Consider the following 19,027-nt stretch of genomic DNA (forward strand, 5'->3'; position numbering starts at 1 on the left):
GGTGGAGTTTGCAAATGGCTGTTTTGTTTCTTGCTCCTTCAATATTTTGACCTCTAGCAGACAAAGTGATAGTGACTCCAACCATCTCCAACCATATTTTAGTTGCACTTCATACCTAAAATAAAGGAAGTGACGGCAGGAAACACAGCTTGCAGCGGGCACTATCTGCACCGGCTCCACCTCGACGTTCCCTTCAAACTTCGCAGTACCCTGGCAGCCCCAATGTGGAGACTCACCACTTTGAATATAACCTCCAAACATCCTCTTTGCTTCCTAAATCTCAACATCACACGTTAACAATGCCCACCATACAGTTCTATGCTTCCCTGCAGAGGCAATGGTGATGGTCACTGCCAATAATCCCTCTCCTATAGCCTACCATGCTCCCAGATGCTAGGATCCCTACTATCCCCAAGACACACTCCTTGCCTCCTTCTTAATGATGGTTCTTCAGATTGCTATGAATATTCAGTAGTACTGATCACAAAAAGGTAACCTTTTCCAACATTTCTCACAAAATATCAGCTTATGCATCCGACAGGGACAGTGTCTTTGTGGTATTACTTCGACTCCAAAAGACAACACAGAAGGAGAGGGCAATTACAAATGTCGTCTGCAAGCCCAGCAAATAAGGAAACCTGCAGCACCTGCTGCACAGCTTCCAGAGACAGAAGTGTCAGCTGAAGATCGTCCAAGGAGATGGAGGAGAATTATGTAGTCCTGTTTTTACAGGCCTTATTATTACTTTCTACAAAAAGATTGCAGGCACAGATTAAGAATGTCCTAGGCCACCAACACCCCACTCAACAAAGCACAAATAAAAATGGGAAAATTCATTCCAGGATTACTTCACAGAAAGCTTACTGATCCATTTGACAAAATTGGATTCATAGCAAGATATTTATGCTATTATATGCAACAATTGCCTTACCTCAAATGATACAATGAAGTCATGAGCATTGGCCTTTTGGGCAGCATCAACCACCTGTTTGGGGAGACAGAGTGTATTACTTTCAGCCAAAGAAACATACACCATTATGTTTACACCAGTATGACATTCATAGGCATCAAAAAGATTTTTCTATTTTGTTAGCAAACTTATTTTAGCCAAGGAAATAAAGTGTGGCCGAAACGGAGGTTGAAAAATGTTAACTAGGCAACCTTTTGTAAGCTTTGAAGTTAATAGTCATGCAATTTAGAAGTTACACCTGCAGAGTTTAACAGCGCTCAAGGGAACTGTGAACAGAAATCAGCAAGTCTAAACATTAATTAAATACAAGAACTGGCAACTCCAGCCCAAAAAAACAAAAGATCTGAAATTATAACAGAAGACAGGTGTTTCCTCTGAAAGATAATGACGTCTCAAAACAGGCAATTATATTTATGTTTTGAAGTAAATATTGAATTAATACAGTCCTTTTGTTTGATTAATGTGCTTCTTGAGCATTGGGATAATGAATGTAAATGTTTGTACCATACAGAAAAATACAATCAAGGAGATGAGTTACATTTTTCCTCGGGTCTAATTCAGAGGGGAAACACCTGGTACTTCAAAATCAGACCACATTTTTACCACTTGCTAACATCAATTGCTATAAAACTCCAACCTACCTGGCATTCTGGGGTAATTCAGTAATCAGGGGTTAAACCATAAGGCACTAGAATTCCTATTCTATCAGCTATAAGGATTGGGCTGGGGAGCTCGCCAATGACAACACAGACTGCCCTGCCAACTGGCCAGTAATAGGATGGAGTCAGGATTTATATTCTTCTGGGTGAGGAAATCCCACCTCAACTCTGCTGGGTTTTGAGGCCAGAGAGTGAGGGGTTTGCTGGGGCTCTTTGAAGTACCCATGGAAGTCCATTAGGGACGACCCCTCACATGTTTGTAAAGAGAATCTTGGCAGTCAGGGCAAGTGGTATGGGCATCTCCCCTGACTGGTTAAATCCAGGAAATAGCATGGGACCCTCAACTTAATACTAGTTGCCTACTTAAGGGCTTCAACTACCCATTGGCAGGTGGGCTGCCTAACAACAGCACATTGCTGGTTTAAGTGCAATGGCAATAAGCTGCCTGTGGGATTGGACAATCCTGAATTCAATCACTTTAGTAGGAGAGTGAAAAAAAAATCACCCTGGCCTCAGTATTTTCAATAATACTGCTTGGCAATAAGTACCACATAGTAAGCTTGCCACTATTATTGTCAATAAACAATCATTAAACCTTTATAAAAATGAATGACCTAGAGTTGCAATAAAATTAACAGTGCAACACCTGTCATCATAATAAACTTAAAGCTAACAGTAACTTCTGGATTGTATGTATGAGGAAGTAAATGTGAAACTCCAGTTGTTACTGTTGTGACAACATGCTTTTCTACAGTGTGCATTTACAACAGCCCTCACCAATACACTTGACATCAAAATTATAGTAATGATATCAACTGGAGTTATTTCCCACCAGATTGTTGCCGAGTATGCTAGAAGCCATCAGGCTGGTGAAATCAGAAGTAAACAAACTCTTAAAAGTGTAGGAAGTGATATTTATTCAAAACACCTGCTCTAACCCTGAAAATATATAAAAGCATACAATTTCATTTCTTCAGAAGTTAGAAGTTAGAGATTTTCAAAATAAAATTAGGAATAAGAAATAATTAGAGAACAGGTAAAATATTAGAATTAATTATTTGAGGCCATCTATTAGCACTTTCTTAAATTCATTATAGTGACTTTGCATTATGTACTCTTGAAGTGAATTTATACCTTCCTTTTTAGGCTCTGCATGTCTCAGTGAGGATTCTTCATTTCGATTACTTGAAGAACCATGTGTTTTTTTGATGTGGTCACACACGGAGTGGATCCTGCTGTACTTGACACTGGATCAAAGTAAATCGCCACTAAGATACCCACAAAAACTCTACAGAGAGCTGCTACTGAGATAAATGACGTGTGGCACCTTCCCTGCTGTCAGCAAAATCTGGGCATTTTAAATGAATTATTAAAGAGTTAACTGATTGTATATTTATTGGCAAGTACAGTTGTATATTGATTATTCAAATTCATTTGTGGTCCTTTGAAGCAACTGCTCTACACTTGATACGTTCTGTTAGCAAACTCAAAACCTTAATTTCCAATGAGGTGAAGAGTCACAGAAAGTAAAACTGTCTTTTCTTCCACATAAGACTCATCTTTAAACCTCTGCTACTTTCAATTCAAAAATGCTGTCTTTTGCATGGTCAGATGGTAAGGTGCTTGAAGCCCACATCAACAATGCATACATTCAGTGGCTTGTACAAAAGCAACTTTCTATCCACAACACACACATGTGGAGATGACAACCTGACAAAACACACAATTCGCTTCCTGTCCATAAGACTTCTGAGTTAACAGCGGAAAGGACACCAGTAGATGGAAAGAGAGGAGGGCCAGTGTAAAATGACCTAGCAAAGTCCCTACATTTAGGGATGACTTTCAGGAGTAAGGGCTAGAGTGTGAGGAATTGCAATGGATCACAACCAGGGCAGTATCTCTCTGTCAATTGTTCAGCTCAAAACAGGAGGGTCCAAGTCAATAGTCATGTGACAATTACCCTCACTATTTACAAAATCAAGCAAAATTTGCTGAATGGTCCAAGAAGCTCCCAAATATAAAGCAGTGTTACGAATTCAGGTTCTCAACACTTCTTCATTGCTAATTTAACTGGTCCCATAAATGGTCATTTCCTTCTTTTTGTGATGTGCATAAGTAGTTTAACATAGTGATGCTTACATAGGATTATTTTTGAGATGGTAAATACACAAAAATGCAACCAGTAATATTAATGTCAAGAGCAAGAAACAGCAAATATTAAATCAAGGCGTAGAGCTGGATGAACATAGCAGGCCAAGCAGCATCAGACGAGCAGAAGGGCTGACGTTTCGGGCCTAGACCCTTCTTCAGAAATGGGTCTAGGCCCAAATAGTCAGCATTCCTGCTCCTCTGACACTGCTTGGCCTGCTGTGTTCATCCAGCTCCACATCTTGTTGTCTTGGATTCTCCAGCATCTGCAGTTCCTACCATCTCTGAAATATTAAATCAAGACCATATATAGCATAATTTATACCTTTTAAAACGACAAGCTCAGCATTGGAATCACAAAGCTTTATATATTAGAGTATTAAATCCCTCAACCAAGGGCAAAACTGAACCTTTTATTTCACAAGTTAATCAGCATTTGAATAAAACTCCACTAATCTTATTTCAAACTCTCGCTTTAATCTGGTAGGTTTCAACGGCTTTCTTTGAAGTTGTATTTCAAGACAATATCTCATGCTTAGTTACAGTTGTTAGTATCCCTGTACTTGAGTACACAAGGCAATAAAATCGAAGTCTAACTATAAACACCCAAATGACAAACACAATTATGTATTCACCAGTATTAATCCTTTTTTAAACATTTGTGCCAAATACAATGATACACAGATGTGAACCATTACTTGCACAAAGGTTGTGAATTACAACAAGTAAACAAACAGATTTGATCCATAAGTAGATTAAATGAACAATTAAAACCACCAGTTTATAACCAAAATGTTTAGGCAGAACACAGCTAAATCAGAAAGAAGGCTTTAGGTTTCAATTCTATAGGACTGTGGAAACTTGACGTACAGGTAATAAACTGGAAACAGATTGGAACAGCCTTCCTGAAAACGAGTGGGACAAATTTTGAAACTGTTGAGGGAAAGCAAACATCATACAAACATTATGAAAAGAGAGCAATTTTATCCCGCTGTATGCCAAAGGTTAGCCTGTACACATTCATTTGTTTCTATCCATTCCTGGGAGGCGAGCATTTGCTACCCATCGCTAACTGCACTCATTAAGGACTGTCAACAGACTGCAAGGCTGTGGGCATATGTATTTTGCATCAACTTTGCCAATTGACTGTTCCTCTTTTTAGGGAAGTATTGTGAATCCCCTGCAATATTTCAAGCATTAAGGTTGCAACTTCAAGGATTTCAAGAGTAGTGGAAGTGCCAAAAGAGCATAATCAGTTGTGTTGGGGCAGATCTTAATTAAAAGTAATGGTGAGATATTAGCAACATGCAAATTTGCCTGTACATTGATAGGATTACAAGATGCACTATGAATTTGAATGCCTGGACCTTGCAAAGTTGCTATAATCTACTCTGCTATTTCGTTTTGCACAAATATATCTTTAAATATATCCTTTGCACCTCTGTTAGTTTGAAGATCTTGCTGAATATAAAATTAATTGCCCATTAAACTCTTTATAAATAGTTAAAACGGTAATTAAGAGTTTGCTGTGCTAATTGTTCACTGAATTTCAAATCTTTCTGCCCCAGAAAAGGAACAATTTAAACAATTCACTCTCATATCTGCATGAGTCAAAATCTTAAGCATGCTTTTACGTGATCTCCTAACTTCATTTTACCTTTTCTATCCTAATTTGACCGCCTCCTCCTTAATCCTTAATTTTCATTGGTCAAGGAAACAGCCCATGAATGCTCCTTTCAGCACCAAAAGCCTAAGGTGAAAATGTCTGATGAATACACCACAAGATGCTCTGATCCAGCATGATTTATCCCAGTTTGTTTATATTTCATTTATCTTTTCTGATATTTGGCAAAGCATTTAATAGTATTCTCTAAAGGCAATATATTATAATTTTTGCTAAGTCTAAAAATGCAAGACTAATCTGATAAGTCTGGGCTCTGACATTGTGTTAGAGTCATAGAGTCACACAGCATGGAAACAGACCCCTTACTCCAACCAGTCCATGCTGACCATGTTCTCAAACTCAACCAGGCCCATTTTCCTGCATTTGGCCATATCCTTTCAAACTGTTCCTATTCATGCACTTATCCAAATGCCTTTCAAATATTGCAATTGTACCCACATTCATTTCCTCAGGAAGTTCATTCCATTATGTGAACTACCTTCTGTGTAAAAAATTTGCCTCTCATGTCCCTCTCCTCTCACCTTAAAAATGTGCCTTTTAGTCTTGAAATCCCCCATCCTAGGAAAAATCCCCCATCCTACCATTAATTCTATCTACACCACTCATTATTTCATAAACTTGGCTTTACATTAAAAATTATATTTCGTAGCTGTGTATTATTTTCACTCTCTCTTCATTTTTCCATCACCCAGAAAACTGAATGTATGTCCCAGCTCAATAAGAATCTTTTTTCAAACATCTTGCAGAAAGCAAGAACCTCACATGTCTGGGAAATTAACTTTTGTCCCTCACGTGAACAAGACTTGCACTAAATTTTTTTTTTAAATCGCCAAATTATTTTAGATAACACAGTGAGAAAAGGTATTTTAATGATTAGAAGTGAGATTCTTGGCTCTTTCAGAAAGATAATAGAAGTTTTAGAAAAATGTACAGCAATATTTGCACAGATATTCTCTGTACCTACTGGGGAAGAAAATGATATTTACTATCTATAGCTGTATTTCAAGATGAACTGCCTGATTGAGATGGCAAGTTTATCCTCCAAGTTTAGATGATCACCACCAACTTAGTAATTTTTTTTGCCGCTTGAATAATGTTTAGCAGTATTAGTCCTTAAAATTGTGCAAAACAAGGAATTGCCAACGGAACCACAAAACACTTCTTATAATTATGTACAAATCTTCTCAGTGCAAATGGAAAAGAAATATGCTACTAAATGGGAAATAGTCCACCCAAAAAAATCCTACTCTACATCTTCTCTTGAAACATGAATAAATAAATGTGAAATGAGCTTTTGAAGTGAAATAAGCGCTTTAAAACGTCGTTGACAGTGTAGAGGGCTGTTGTAGGCTGCAGCGGGACATTGACAGGATGCAGAGATGGGCTGAGAGGTGGCAGATGGAGTTCAACCTGGATAAATGCGAGGTGATGCATTTTGGAAGGTCGAATTTGAAAGCTGAGTACAGGATTAAGGATAGGATTCTTGGCAGCGTGGAGGAACAGAGGGATCTTGGTGTGCAGATACATAGATCCCTTAAAATGGCCACCCAAGTGGACAGGGTTGTTAAGAAAGCATATGGTGTTTTGGCTTTCATTAACAGGGGGATTGAGTTTAAGAGTCGTGAGATCTTGTTGCAGCTCTATAAAACTTTGGTTAGACCGCACTTGGAATACTGCGTCCAGTTCTGGGCGCCCTATTATAGGAAAGATGTGGATGCTTTGGAGAGGGTTCAGAGGAGGTTTACCAGGATGCTGCCTGGACTGGAGGGCTTATCTTATGAAGAGAGGTTGACTGAGCTCGGTCTCTTTTCATTGGAGAAAAGGAGGAGGAGAGGGGACCTAATTGAGGTATACAAGATAATGAGAGGCATAGATAGAGTCGATAGCCAGAGACTATTTCCCAGGGCAGAAATGGCTAGCACGAGGGGTCATAGTTTTAAGCTGGTTGGTGGAAAGTATAGAGGGGATGTCAGAGGCAGGTTCTTTACGCAGAGAGTTGTGAGAGCATGGAATGCGTTGCCAGCAGCAGTTGTGGAAGCAAGGTCATTGGGGTCATTTAAGAGACTGCTGGACATGCATATGGTCACAGAAATTTGAGGGTGCATCCATGAGGATCAATGGTCGGCACAACATTGTGGGCTGAAGGGCCTGTTCTGTGCTGTACTGTTCTATGTTCTATGTTCTATGTTCTAAAACACAGAACCCAAAACGTGCAGTTGATTTGCCCTTGCTGCAAGGCTATGCTGGATGGGACAATGAGAATTTCAGGAGCATTTGCACATGGCAGGAGATTACATATTTTAACGAGTGGCAGGGTTTAATTTGCTCGAATCAAAGCCTGCCCTTTCCCAGCACCACAATCATACAACTGATTGGTCTTAGTATTTTCTCTTAAGATATTGAACAAGGTTAGAAAGTTTGTGACCAGATAAAGCAGAAAATGAGTCAGACAATAAGCATCCTAAAGTGTAAATGCACAGTATCAGAAAGTGAATCCTGAGTTAGCCTGTCTGGTTCAGGTAGGCTTTTGTTGAGGTTAAAATACTTTAAGAAAATCGATTTTGAAGTTGTAGTATGTCACAGATTGTAAACGTCTAGGTCAGTTAAAATACACTCACATTGACATAAAGAACTAATATTTGTTTAGATGCCTTTTAAATGTTGTATTTACACTCGCCTCCACCACTTCCTCTGGAGGTTTGTTCCATACACGTACCAGCCACTGGGTGAAAATGTTACTACTTATCTCCTTTCTAAATCATACCCCTCTCACTTTAAACCTATGTCCTTTACTTTTGGAATCCACCCCCCTAGGAAAATGACCTAAGCTATTCACCCCAAATGTGCCCCTCACGAATTCATAAACCTGTATAAAGTCAGCCTCAGTCTCCGACACCCCAGGGAAAAAAGCCAATGCCTTTTCAGCCTCTCCCTATAGCTCAAACCCTCCAGTCTCAGCAATATCCATATAAATATTTTCTGCACCCTCTCAAGTTTAACAACATCTTTCTTTTTAAGCACAAATTCTGTTGTGAAACAATAACAATCTAAAGTGCTAGAATTGATTATCAGCATGGTAGGTTTCATGGAAAATCATAATAAGATTAGACAGAATCAATATGGATTCATGGAAAAGAAATCATGTTGACAAAACTTTTAGAGTTTTGAGAGTGCAGCTAAAACATTAAATAAAAATGGATGTGGCATATTTGATATGGTGCCACATTACAGGTTGTGACTTAAGATTAAGGCTGACAGGATTACAGCTACTAAGTTATCTTGTATGATACTAGGACTTTAAGAGATGTATTTTGTCTTAGTTTTTTTTAAATGGAGACCAGTTGAAACAGAGCCACAGAGCATCCTTTTCCAAGTCAATAACGTAAACAACTTGAGGCCTTGGATTTTTTTTGTGACGTCCTAACAACAGAAGGGATGGGGTCAAGCTCCCACAGAACTAGGATTTTAGTTTAACTTTCAACAGTTGCTGGTGTCTTGAAGTTGGATGTGGAAGCTCTCATTCCTTTCTTTTACAGCTCAAAGCTTAAGTTCTTTTCCTGCTGCTAGGTATGCATGTTGGACAATCTATTTTACTGAATATGCCTTTGCCAAAGGTGTGCTTGTGGGATGTTACTATATTGAAACAGTTGCTGTTTAGTAGTTAAATAATCTATTATTGTTAATTTTTCCAACAGATCAGTCATTCCAATTCTTCTTTCTTTTGTTTGCATTTTAACTACAGTGCAAGAATAAGGTGTGTATTGCTATACAGAACTCCATGCCTTACACATGGAAAGGTGTCATACACTCTTCTACTTCCCTCCTTGAACAAAAGAAATACATAAATGTGCCAAGTTTTTGGACAGCAAATTAGAGTCCTCAAAACTAGGTAGTAATATCCATTCCAATCCTGAGAATAACACTGCTGCCTTCCTGTTATTTTTCCACCCTATCAACTTTATTCAGCAAGTTCAGTACAGATTGTTGTATGGGAAGTACTAGCTCACTATGCTATGAGTTGCTGCAACCACCTTTTTAAAAATAGGCAACTACAGGGCCTGTTACATCTAGTATGGTAGAGGAAAATCACTTCCTATTCTAACTATAGGAGTCTCTTGTAGTTTATTGCACATTTAACAACAAACCTACAGTTATATTGATGTGATTCATATTATTACAGAGACTTGGAGTAGGACCGGATGCTAGTTCACACTGCTTTGAGATTCTGAACTGTTCCATCGACATGGCATCATCATAGTTGTTGGTGCTTATGGCATGCCTCAGTACTAATCCTTTCAGACCTATATACAGCGTACACTGGGGGCTAGATCCCCATATTGAAGGAGGGAATCAGGAGATGGGGCCAACACAGTTGTCAGGCTCTACCTCAAGTCTGCAGGCTGGCAGAGTCCAGAGTGGAATGGTTAACAGGCTCAACAGTATTTATAAGTTATCTTAGCGTAATTCAGTTAACTACAGATTTATAAACACTTGAGCCTTCTGACCACTTTGAACCATGTGCTTCCCCTTCAATCACCTAACCAGTAAAAGAACAGAACTCAAGCTCATTATAACAGTTGGAAGCCATTAAATAACTCAAACTCCAAATAAACAAAAAGATGATTCAATTACCTGTGTAAAATGATATGACAGCTGAATGCAGTGAAGACCCCAGAAAACTCCCCAAGCAAGGAGTCTTCAGAAGTGTTATCTTTGGATCAACATGCCTTGTAATTTTCTTTATCGCTGCACAAACTTGTCAAGTCAATGTGCAGCAGTAGATTCGAGGGGAAGATGCTTGCAGAAATAGAATTAATTGGGGAGGTGATCGCCTATTGGTATTGTCTCTGGATTATTAATTAAGACACCCAGGTAATGTTTTGGGGACTTGCATCTGAATCCTGCCATGGCAGATCATGGAATTCAAATTTAATAAATTTCTGGAATTAAAAAAGTCTACTAACTCCATAAATCCACTGTCAATTGTCAGAAACCCCCATCTGGTTCACTATGTCCTCTAGGGAAGGAAACGGCCATCCTTATCTGGTCTGGCCTACATGTGATTTCAAACCCATAACAATGTAGTTGACCCTCAACTGCCCTCTGGGCAATTACGGATAGGCTACAAATGCCGGCCAAGCCAGCAATGCCCTCATCCCTTTGGACGAATAAAGAAAACCTATTCATTCATTGGCATGCCAATTAATGTACGTGGAGCTTCGCAGTGGCTGTGCAGCCAAGAGGAAATGTTGATCTGGATGGAAAATTTCAAAACAATAGAGAAAAACTTTAATGCAACTTTAAATAACATTGCATCCACGTCACATTACCCATTCAATAGTGTGAAATGTAGTTGAGCAATACACCTTATATTAAAATACAATCAGAACCATATCGTTTAACAGTTGATTATAAGCATAATTAAATTAGCCAAAGCAACTATCGTTAGATGTGTTAGTCCTTTTTTAAAAAAAGGCAGTCACACATTTGGCTTGAAAGCTAAGACGCTTCAAAAAATTATATGAAATAGCCTTACAACCCATAGTTACCTTCTTGTACAAATAGAAGAAAAAATAATTCTTGTAAAAGGGAGTCAGAGTTGGAAAATACATCGTAAGTGTATCAGAAAATCAAATGGTCAACTCTTTTTTGAAGTGTAGGCTCTCATCCCAAATATCATTATCTCCAATTGACAAGTTTAATTTTAACATTTGCTTTTTGATTTAAATTGGCAAAGATAGTTTCAAGCAAGTGCAACTTAGAATTACATGCTCCCACTCCTTCACTTGTTCTGTTCTTAAACTTGGCGTGTTGTAGAGCTGAGCCTATCTAAACAGTTACATCATCATTGTACAGGACTGTAGTAACATCTGAAACAAGTGAAATGAGAATGATGTAAAAAGGTATTGTAAGGGTTGTGGCAAGAGGAGGAGCTCTTTCCAGCTACAGATACAGGAAAGAGTGAGTCCCAAGGGATCATGGAGTTAAACTTGTGGCTTAAAGATTGACGTAGGAGGAATAGGTTTCAGTTCATGGGGCACTGGCACCAGCACTGATTAGAAGGAATCTTTCCAGTTACTTGGGCTTCACTGAAATCACGCTAGGACCAGGGTCCTGGCAAACTGAATAACTCAGGCTGCAGCGAGGGTTTTAAACTTATTGGGGCGGAGGGGGAGAAAGGTTTGGGAGGAGAGGAACACAAGCTTGCGAATCAAAATGATGTGGTGGCACTGCAGGGCAACTATTTTGACAATCATATCTGAGTGAGACAGGAAGAAACAGAGAATTAAAACAAAATAAAAATCGCCATTAGGGTCAAAGGGGAACAAAAGATAATAAGGCAAAATTAATGGCTCGTCCCTTGACTGCACACAGTATTCAGTACAAATGATATAAATTCAAGGCACAGCGGGTGGTCAATGAGCATGATCTTATAGGAATTATAAAGACCGGTGACGAGATCAAAGCTGGGAACTGAAGATTAAGGGGTATGTGACTTTTCAAAAGGATAGGGAGGAAGTGAAAAATGGCAAGATAGCTTTCTTAGTAGAAAATGGGATTAGTATACTAGTAAATGATCTTGGTTCGGATAATGCAGAATCCATACGGGCAGAGGTAAGAAGAAACAAGGAGAATACGACACTGGTGGGTAATATACAAGCATAGAGTAAATCAGAAGATAATGAAAGCATCTTAAAAAAAAGTACTATATCAATGATGGGTAACTTCAATCTTCATATATATTGGGAAAATCAGATTGGCAGAGGTAGCCACAAGCAAGAATTCAGAGAGTACAATGCAGGTTAGCTTCCTAGAACAGTATTTTGTTCCCAGCCGCGGATCAGGCTATTCTGGATTTTAAGGTGCAGTGAGGCAGTTTTAATAAATGATCCCAGCATGAATGATAACAGTGCTACATATAGTAAAATTTAGCATTTAGTTTGAGAGTGAAAAAGCAACTGTGCTAATCTTAAATAAGGATAATTACACAGAATTTAAGAAAAAAAGATGCCCAGAAGCATCTAACATCAATATCTCTGTCCCTTTGCTCTGAAAAGCTGCCCTCTCTAACTTTGCCAAAGGAACAGGGAAAACGAAAACCAGAATTTTTATATGGACAGAGAATGGATTTTGAATTCTAAATGGAGGTGGTGCATGAGGTCCTGACAGAGTTCCAATTGTAGCAGATTGAGGAAATTGACCTGGAAGTTAAATTCTGCTAAACATATTCTTCTATGCCTTGGACCCTCCAAAATTATGCAAGCAAATCAGAGAATTCAGAGGGTCCCAATGCAGTGGATTAAATAGTTACCCAGGAAAAATAAGCTATCAAGTATCTACCTCTTGAGACAACTGTTCAACTGACCCTCAAAATTACTTTACACATCTCCTGGAACGTGACCCAAAACTCTGTCTTCTCCACCAGGACAAAAGAGTTTCCACCATCAGCCTGAAACCCACCACCATACCATATTTACCCGACATATGTAACTTTTCACAGGAGCTGTGAAACTGACTGCCTGTGATGTTCAATCTTAAAATTAGAGAATACTGATTGCAGTGGAAAAGGGGGCATGGTTTACCTTCAAGATTGCTCTGTGGCTTGAAGGATCTGTCAAAATGGAAGTATGGCTCTGCATTTCTGAAGGAATGCACATTAGAGTCTTTTGTCAGAAATGTAGAGTTCTATTGTTTTGTAAAACAAGATCAGCCATTTGACAACCTACATGAAATTGCCAATCCTTGGATAATGTGGCATTACATTCTGAGTTGCTGAAAGGGAGAATACTAAAATCCACAAGAAAAGGAAGCACCACAGATCCAACCAAGCAAACAGTGAACTAAAGACAGATCATCACTGCACAAATAGGGATGTGTGGAGGGACCATTGACAAAAGGAGGGCAACCATGGAACTAAACCATCGAGTGTGTGATTCTGGACTGGAATACAGAATGGCGTTTCCTCCAACTATTACTTTCCTCACTCTTCACTCAATGTGTGTATGTTTGTCTGTTTGTGTGTGTGGCAAAGAAAGAGTGAGCTGTCACACAGGTAAAGTTTAAGTTAAACAAATGAGAAATCCTAATCTTTTGCCGTTCTTATTTGAGACATATGGTTATAGATCAACAATTCATTGGTCAATATTTTACTATTGGTTATATACTGTTTTCTAATATGAAAGCTATTTTCTTGTTAATGAAAAAAACTGATGTGCATATTCTTTGAACCTGAATGAGACATTTATGTAGAATTGGGCAATTTGGTAGTTGAATCAAATATTCACATTTGTAACCAATATGGAAATGATGGGGTCTCATTTTATTCTTAGTAAGTATGGATGTCATGGTTAGAACCTGATAATGCATTCGGCAATCAGCCAATGCCCTGTGGCACCTCATTCTCAATGGCACTGCTCTTTACATGGAGGAAGCCAAAGGACCTTGCCGTGACTTGGAGAGCAGTCAGAATTGGGACACAGCCCTCTATCTATTGATCAAGTCTGTGCATAGACTTGGGTATTTCTGGCAAATGTTATCTTGCATGCCTCCCCATATTTATCAAGTCTCTTACAGGTGAGAACAGAGGTGCACCCCTGTATGGGGCTCAGCATGGGCCTGTTGTTTCCAGCAGTCCTTGGGATCAGGAGCCTCAGCTGTCATATCATCCATGAGCTGCAGGTATGTATCTCATCAGACAGCGCCTCGCAACCTAATCTAGAATGTGCATTCTTTGTAGACAGTACAAGGAAATTAGGTTTTGGCTCCAGGTCTATGGTACTTCAGGGTAAAGCTGGAGCTAAGGAATGGCTGCCTCCGTCTCATGGTCTTGTTGTGAGAACCTACAGTGGAGAACACAAACATTTAGCTGTTACCTACAATTCCTTTCCTCGCTTACAATTTAGGCATTACTCATTTATGTCCATTTGTCAACACAACATTGGAGGCATCCTCACTTGGCTGAGATGAAACTCCACCCTCCTCATATGAGCACTCATGTTCTCCCCAAACAATAATAAAACAACACCAAAATGCTGGCTAGCCAGTGACATCAACATCCCACCAGTGAATAGTTGAAAAATAAATTCTAAGGCCTTTCCCCATTTGAGGGCAGGACCCTAAAAACATACCTCTAGTCTTCGCACATTCCCTTTGGTTTGGAGCCTGTTTCTTTCCACAGGCAAACAGACAGAAGAACTGAGTATGATCTCAATGGGCCCATAACTGCTCAATAAGCATGCATGCCGGTGACCTCACACCGTCCAGTACACTTTGCAGCAAATGTGGTACATATATAAACACTGTCCTGCAACTGGTACAACTTTCAATCTATGAAGTGGCTTTCATTTAGCTCAAATATTCCATCTGTTGCTAAAGCCTACAGCCCAAAGTCCTGTCTGACATTCTTCTCCACTGTCTCAATTAATTCACTGATACCCTTGAGTGCTAGGTTGCAGTGAAGTCAAAGTGCCATTCATCTTTTCAAAATACAGTTCATTTGTCCTTCCTCTGCACTGGACAGAGGTTCTGGTATGGATCCCAAGGCCACTAACCTATGCTACAAACTCCAACCAGGCCCTTGTTCAGGTCAAAGGTTATACTGCTGTCAAACCTGGGAAAAACTTCTGCCATTCCCAGGCAAGCTGGAGGGTAACTTGCACTGAAGCATTGATGTACCATCTTCTTCTCCACGTCATGGTTGATGATGGGAGAAACAGTGGATTTTCATGGTGGTCAATAGGGCCAACACCTCCAAAACAACTGTCAGATTGATGCTCCTAGATTGCACCTCTCCAGTTATCTTTTAAATACACCTTTGACGGTAAATGGCAGTGGCATCCATTTTCATACTGCTCTTGATCCAAGATATATTGCATGCCTCAACCCTGAAGAACTAGTTGATTGTCTGTTCCATGATCGGCTAGATGTCCAACCTACAAGAAAATGTTGCATAATTCCAGTCGCAATACTGAAACGCTTAATAACAGTGCAAGTACATGCTCTGAAAGGGAAATTTCACCTAAAAATGACATTTTAATGTGAAATGAACTCTCAAGTAATCCCAATACATTGCAGAGTTGAGTCATATAATGGAGAAGATTGTTGGAAATGACAAATATCTGATTTGGAAAAGAAAGGTGGGAGGCAAAACAGTTTTACAAGTTTCATTGTAGCAGCAACCAATCTGTCATTCATAGCTTGCCAATTGGTTGACAGGCACGTGACACTGAAGCACTGCTGAATTACCATGGGCCATAACGAGGACCAACTTCTCTAAGACGGTCCTTAACTTATTAGAAAGTCATACTGTGAAACACAAGGAGCATTGTCTGCCAAAATCCCAGCTGCATAAAGAGGAATCTGAACAGTCACAAAACCCTTATACTAATAATACAACTGTTGACAGTATCTCAGCATTAAAGGAGCATTCATACTCATGCATATTGGAAATTTAGATCCAGATATAGAAAGGAATTTGAAAGGCAAACAATACAAATACAGGATGTAGACTTGTCATTATGCAGTACTCAATAAAATATTGGCTATGCAAGTTTAAGACTAGGCTACAGAGAAAATACAAAGACGTTTTCACTGTTCTATTAAGCATCCTTCAAGCATATTTCTGCAGAATTTCTGTGGAATCTTTACATCTTTCTCCTTCATTCCTCTGAGCAACTTCTCTTAATCTTTTCTGATAGAAGACTTATCAGTTGTTCCTTTTTCTCAATTTGATTCATTTTATTACAAAGGACAGAACAATGTTAATAAATGTCAATTCATCAGGAATCTGCCCAATACACTGCCCTTCAGGGGGTGTGCCAATATAAAATGAGTTTTGTAATTTCAGTAAAGGCTGTTTTCAACGTGATCTGCATTTTGTTTACCCATTATTTGAGAATATTTTTCCTACTTATTCATGTGTATTTTTAATTTGAAACAGCCACTTCTTGCATTTATGATAACAGTTTGAATTTGTGCACCTGACTCCAATTAACTACTTTTTTAAAAAGTTACAGTTTTTGCTAAAACATACCGTTTTGATTGCCTATGATTTACAAGTGACTGGCCAATGAAATTAGCCAAGCTAACCAGTCACACTTTCAACTGTCTTTTTGAAAATATACCTTGATTTTTGTACTGCAGCATACTTCATCCCTGTATTCTTACATGTGTAATCCTGACAAGCTTATACCTGAAAACACAAGTGATGCTCAAGAAAAAGTGAAAATGCGGAAAGGTGTTGATAGAATAGGTCACAACATATTTAAAGAAGTACAAAGCTAAATACCATAAAAAAGTCAAATTGCAAAGTTAAAAAGTTAAAGTAGCCTAATTATCCTAACACACATTCGTCTCAAAAAAGATCATATTTCCTTTCAAGTTTTCCTTACACTTGGTATTCCTTCACTAATAATGAATCTCTACCAAAACTGTTCTACAATCAACAGGGCAATTAACCACAAATCTTATCTGCCATGTGTCAGAAGGTATGGTTGCTCAGTGCAACCAAATACAATACAATTCAGCACAGAAACAGGCTCTTTGGCATACCAAACCTGTGCCAATTCCCAATCCTCACTTGTACCAGCTACTCATGGCCCTTGTGTGGTTTCTATCCCTCTATTTGCCCCACGTCTCTAAAATTATGTGCCGATCAAAATACGTGTTAAATATTGCTAATGTGCCTGCTTCCACTATCTCCACTGCCAGTGCATTCCAGGCACCCACCACCCTCTGTGTGAAAAATTTTCCCTGCACTTCTCCCCTAAATTTCCCCCTCTCATCTGGAACCTGTGCCCTCCTGTAGTTGATCTCTCCACACGGAGAAAAAGCTGCTGACTATCCACTCTATGTCTCATAACTTTGTAGACCTTTATTAGGGCACCCCTCAGCCTCCGTCTCTGTCTTTACAGTAAATGCAATCTGATTCCCTCCAACCTCTCCTTATAATTAAAACACTCCAGAACAATCAACATCTTGGTACACCCTGTCCAGACCTTCTCCAAAGCATCCATGTCCTTCTGACTGTGGTGGCCAGAACTGCACGCAATATTATAAATATGGCCTGTCTGAAGTTGGGTACTGCTGTAATATAACTTGCCAATTCAACTGCCTGATGAAGGTTAGCACACTATATGCCCTCTTGACCACCTTATCAAACTCTGTTGTCAGTATCAAGGATCAGTGGACCTATACACTCAGATGCCTCTATGTCAATGCTGCTAAGGATTCTGTTTCTTATTGTGTAACTCGCAGCTGAATTTGATCTTTTGAAGTGCATCACCTCTCATTTTTCTGGATTAAATTCCATCTGCCATTTCTCTGCCCAAATCTGTGATCTATACTCGGTTGTATCTTTTGACAATCTTTCTCACTGTCTGCAATTTGCCAATTTTGGTGTCACCCACAAAGTTACTGAACAGACCACCTACGTTTTCTTCCAAATCATTTCTATATATTACAAACCAAGATTCCAGCAATGATCCTGGAAGAACACTATCAGTTACTAATCTCCATTCTGAAAAGCACCCTTTCACCACTACTTTCTATCATCTATGACCAAGCTAGTTTTTTTTAATCCATCCAGTCAGCTCACCCAAATCCCATGAGACTCACCTTTTGTACCAGCCTGCCACGAGATACCTAATCAATGGCCTTAATAAAGTCCATGTCAATAACATCCAGAGTCCTTCCCTCATCAATCATTCTTGCCAACTCTTCAAAAAAAAACTCAATCAAGTTGGTGGGACATGATCTTCCCTATACAAATCGATGCTGCCTGTCATAAACAGGTCCAATTGCTTCTAAATGCAAATAAATCCTGTCTCTCAGTGTCTTCTCCACCAGCTTCCCAACCACTGACGTCAGGCTCACTAAGCTGTAATTACTTGAATTATCCAAGTTTCCTTTCTTTAGCAACATACCATTGACCATTCTCCAGTCCACTGGAATCTCACCTTAGGCCTAAGATATCTGTAAGGCCCACAACTATTTCCTCCCTTGCCTACCATAGCATCCTGGGATAGACTGCTTCTGGCCCTGGGGACTTGTCTACCTTAATGTATTGCAAAACATCCAACACTTCCTCCTTCATTATGTTAACCTGCCTGTGATTATTCACACACCTTTCCCCAACCTCAACATCCCTTATATCCCTTTCTTTGGGGAATATCAATGCAAGGTATTCATTCAGGATTTCATCCACTTTCTCTGGCTCCAGGCATAACCCTATTCCTTTATCCTTGAGAAGGCTTATTCTTTCCCTAGCTACCCTCTTGCTCCTAATATATGTATAGAATGCCTTGTAATTCTCCTTAACCCTGCTGGTCAAGAACAAAGAAGTGTTAGGGATGTGCAGGCACTTGCACAATTCTTTTAAACCAAATAAGAGGCAATGTAGCAGAAATACTATAATATTTCCAGCAACAGAAGAAAAATCTTGGTTTCAAAACAAAAGCGTTCAGCACTTTTGGTTAGCTGTCTATAATTTCAGCTCAAGTTTAAAGGTGTACTCTGCCATTCTTTCCAGATGTTGAAGTGACATCTAGGAATAAACAAGTGTCAATT

At 39.2% G+C, this 19,027-nt stretch overlaps 1 protein-coding gene across 3 annotated transcripts in view; it reads right to left on the reverse strand.

The window, feature by feature from the left end:
* LOC125464364 (ABC transporter B family member 1-like) overlaps positions 1 to 19,027 on the reverse strand; it is a 152,136-nt gene that overhangs the window by 55,148 nt on the left and 77,961 nt on the right. For 2 of the 3 annotated variants that reach the window (XM_048556692.2, XM_059655015.1), the window contains exon 17: positions 932 to 985. In XM_048556692.2, the coding sequence (XP_048412649.1) occupies positions 932 to 985 (54 nt within the window). Of the gene's footprint in view, positions 1 to 931; positions 986 to 13,695; positions 14,302 to 19,027 lie in introns of those variants that run through there. The other variant, XM_059655016.1, reaches the window with a different exon arrangement.

Source organism: Stegostoma tigrinum, chromosome 26, assembly GCF_030684315.1.
Source record: "Stegostoma tigrinum isolate sSteTig4 chromosome 26, sSteTig4.hap1, whole genome shotgun sequence".
Lineage (NCBI taxonomy): Eukaryota > Metazoa > Chordata > Chondrichthyes > Orectolobiformes > Stegostomatidae > Stegostoma > Stegostoma tigrinum.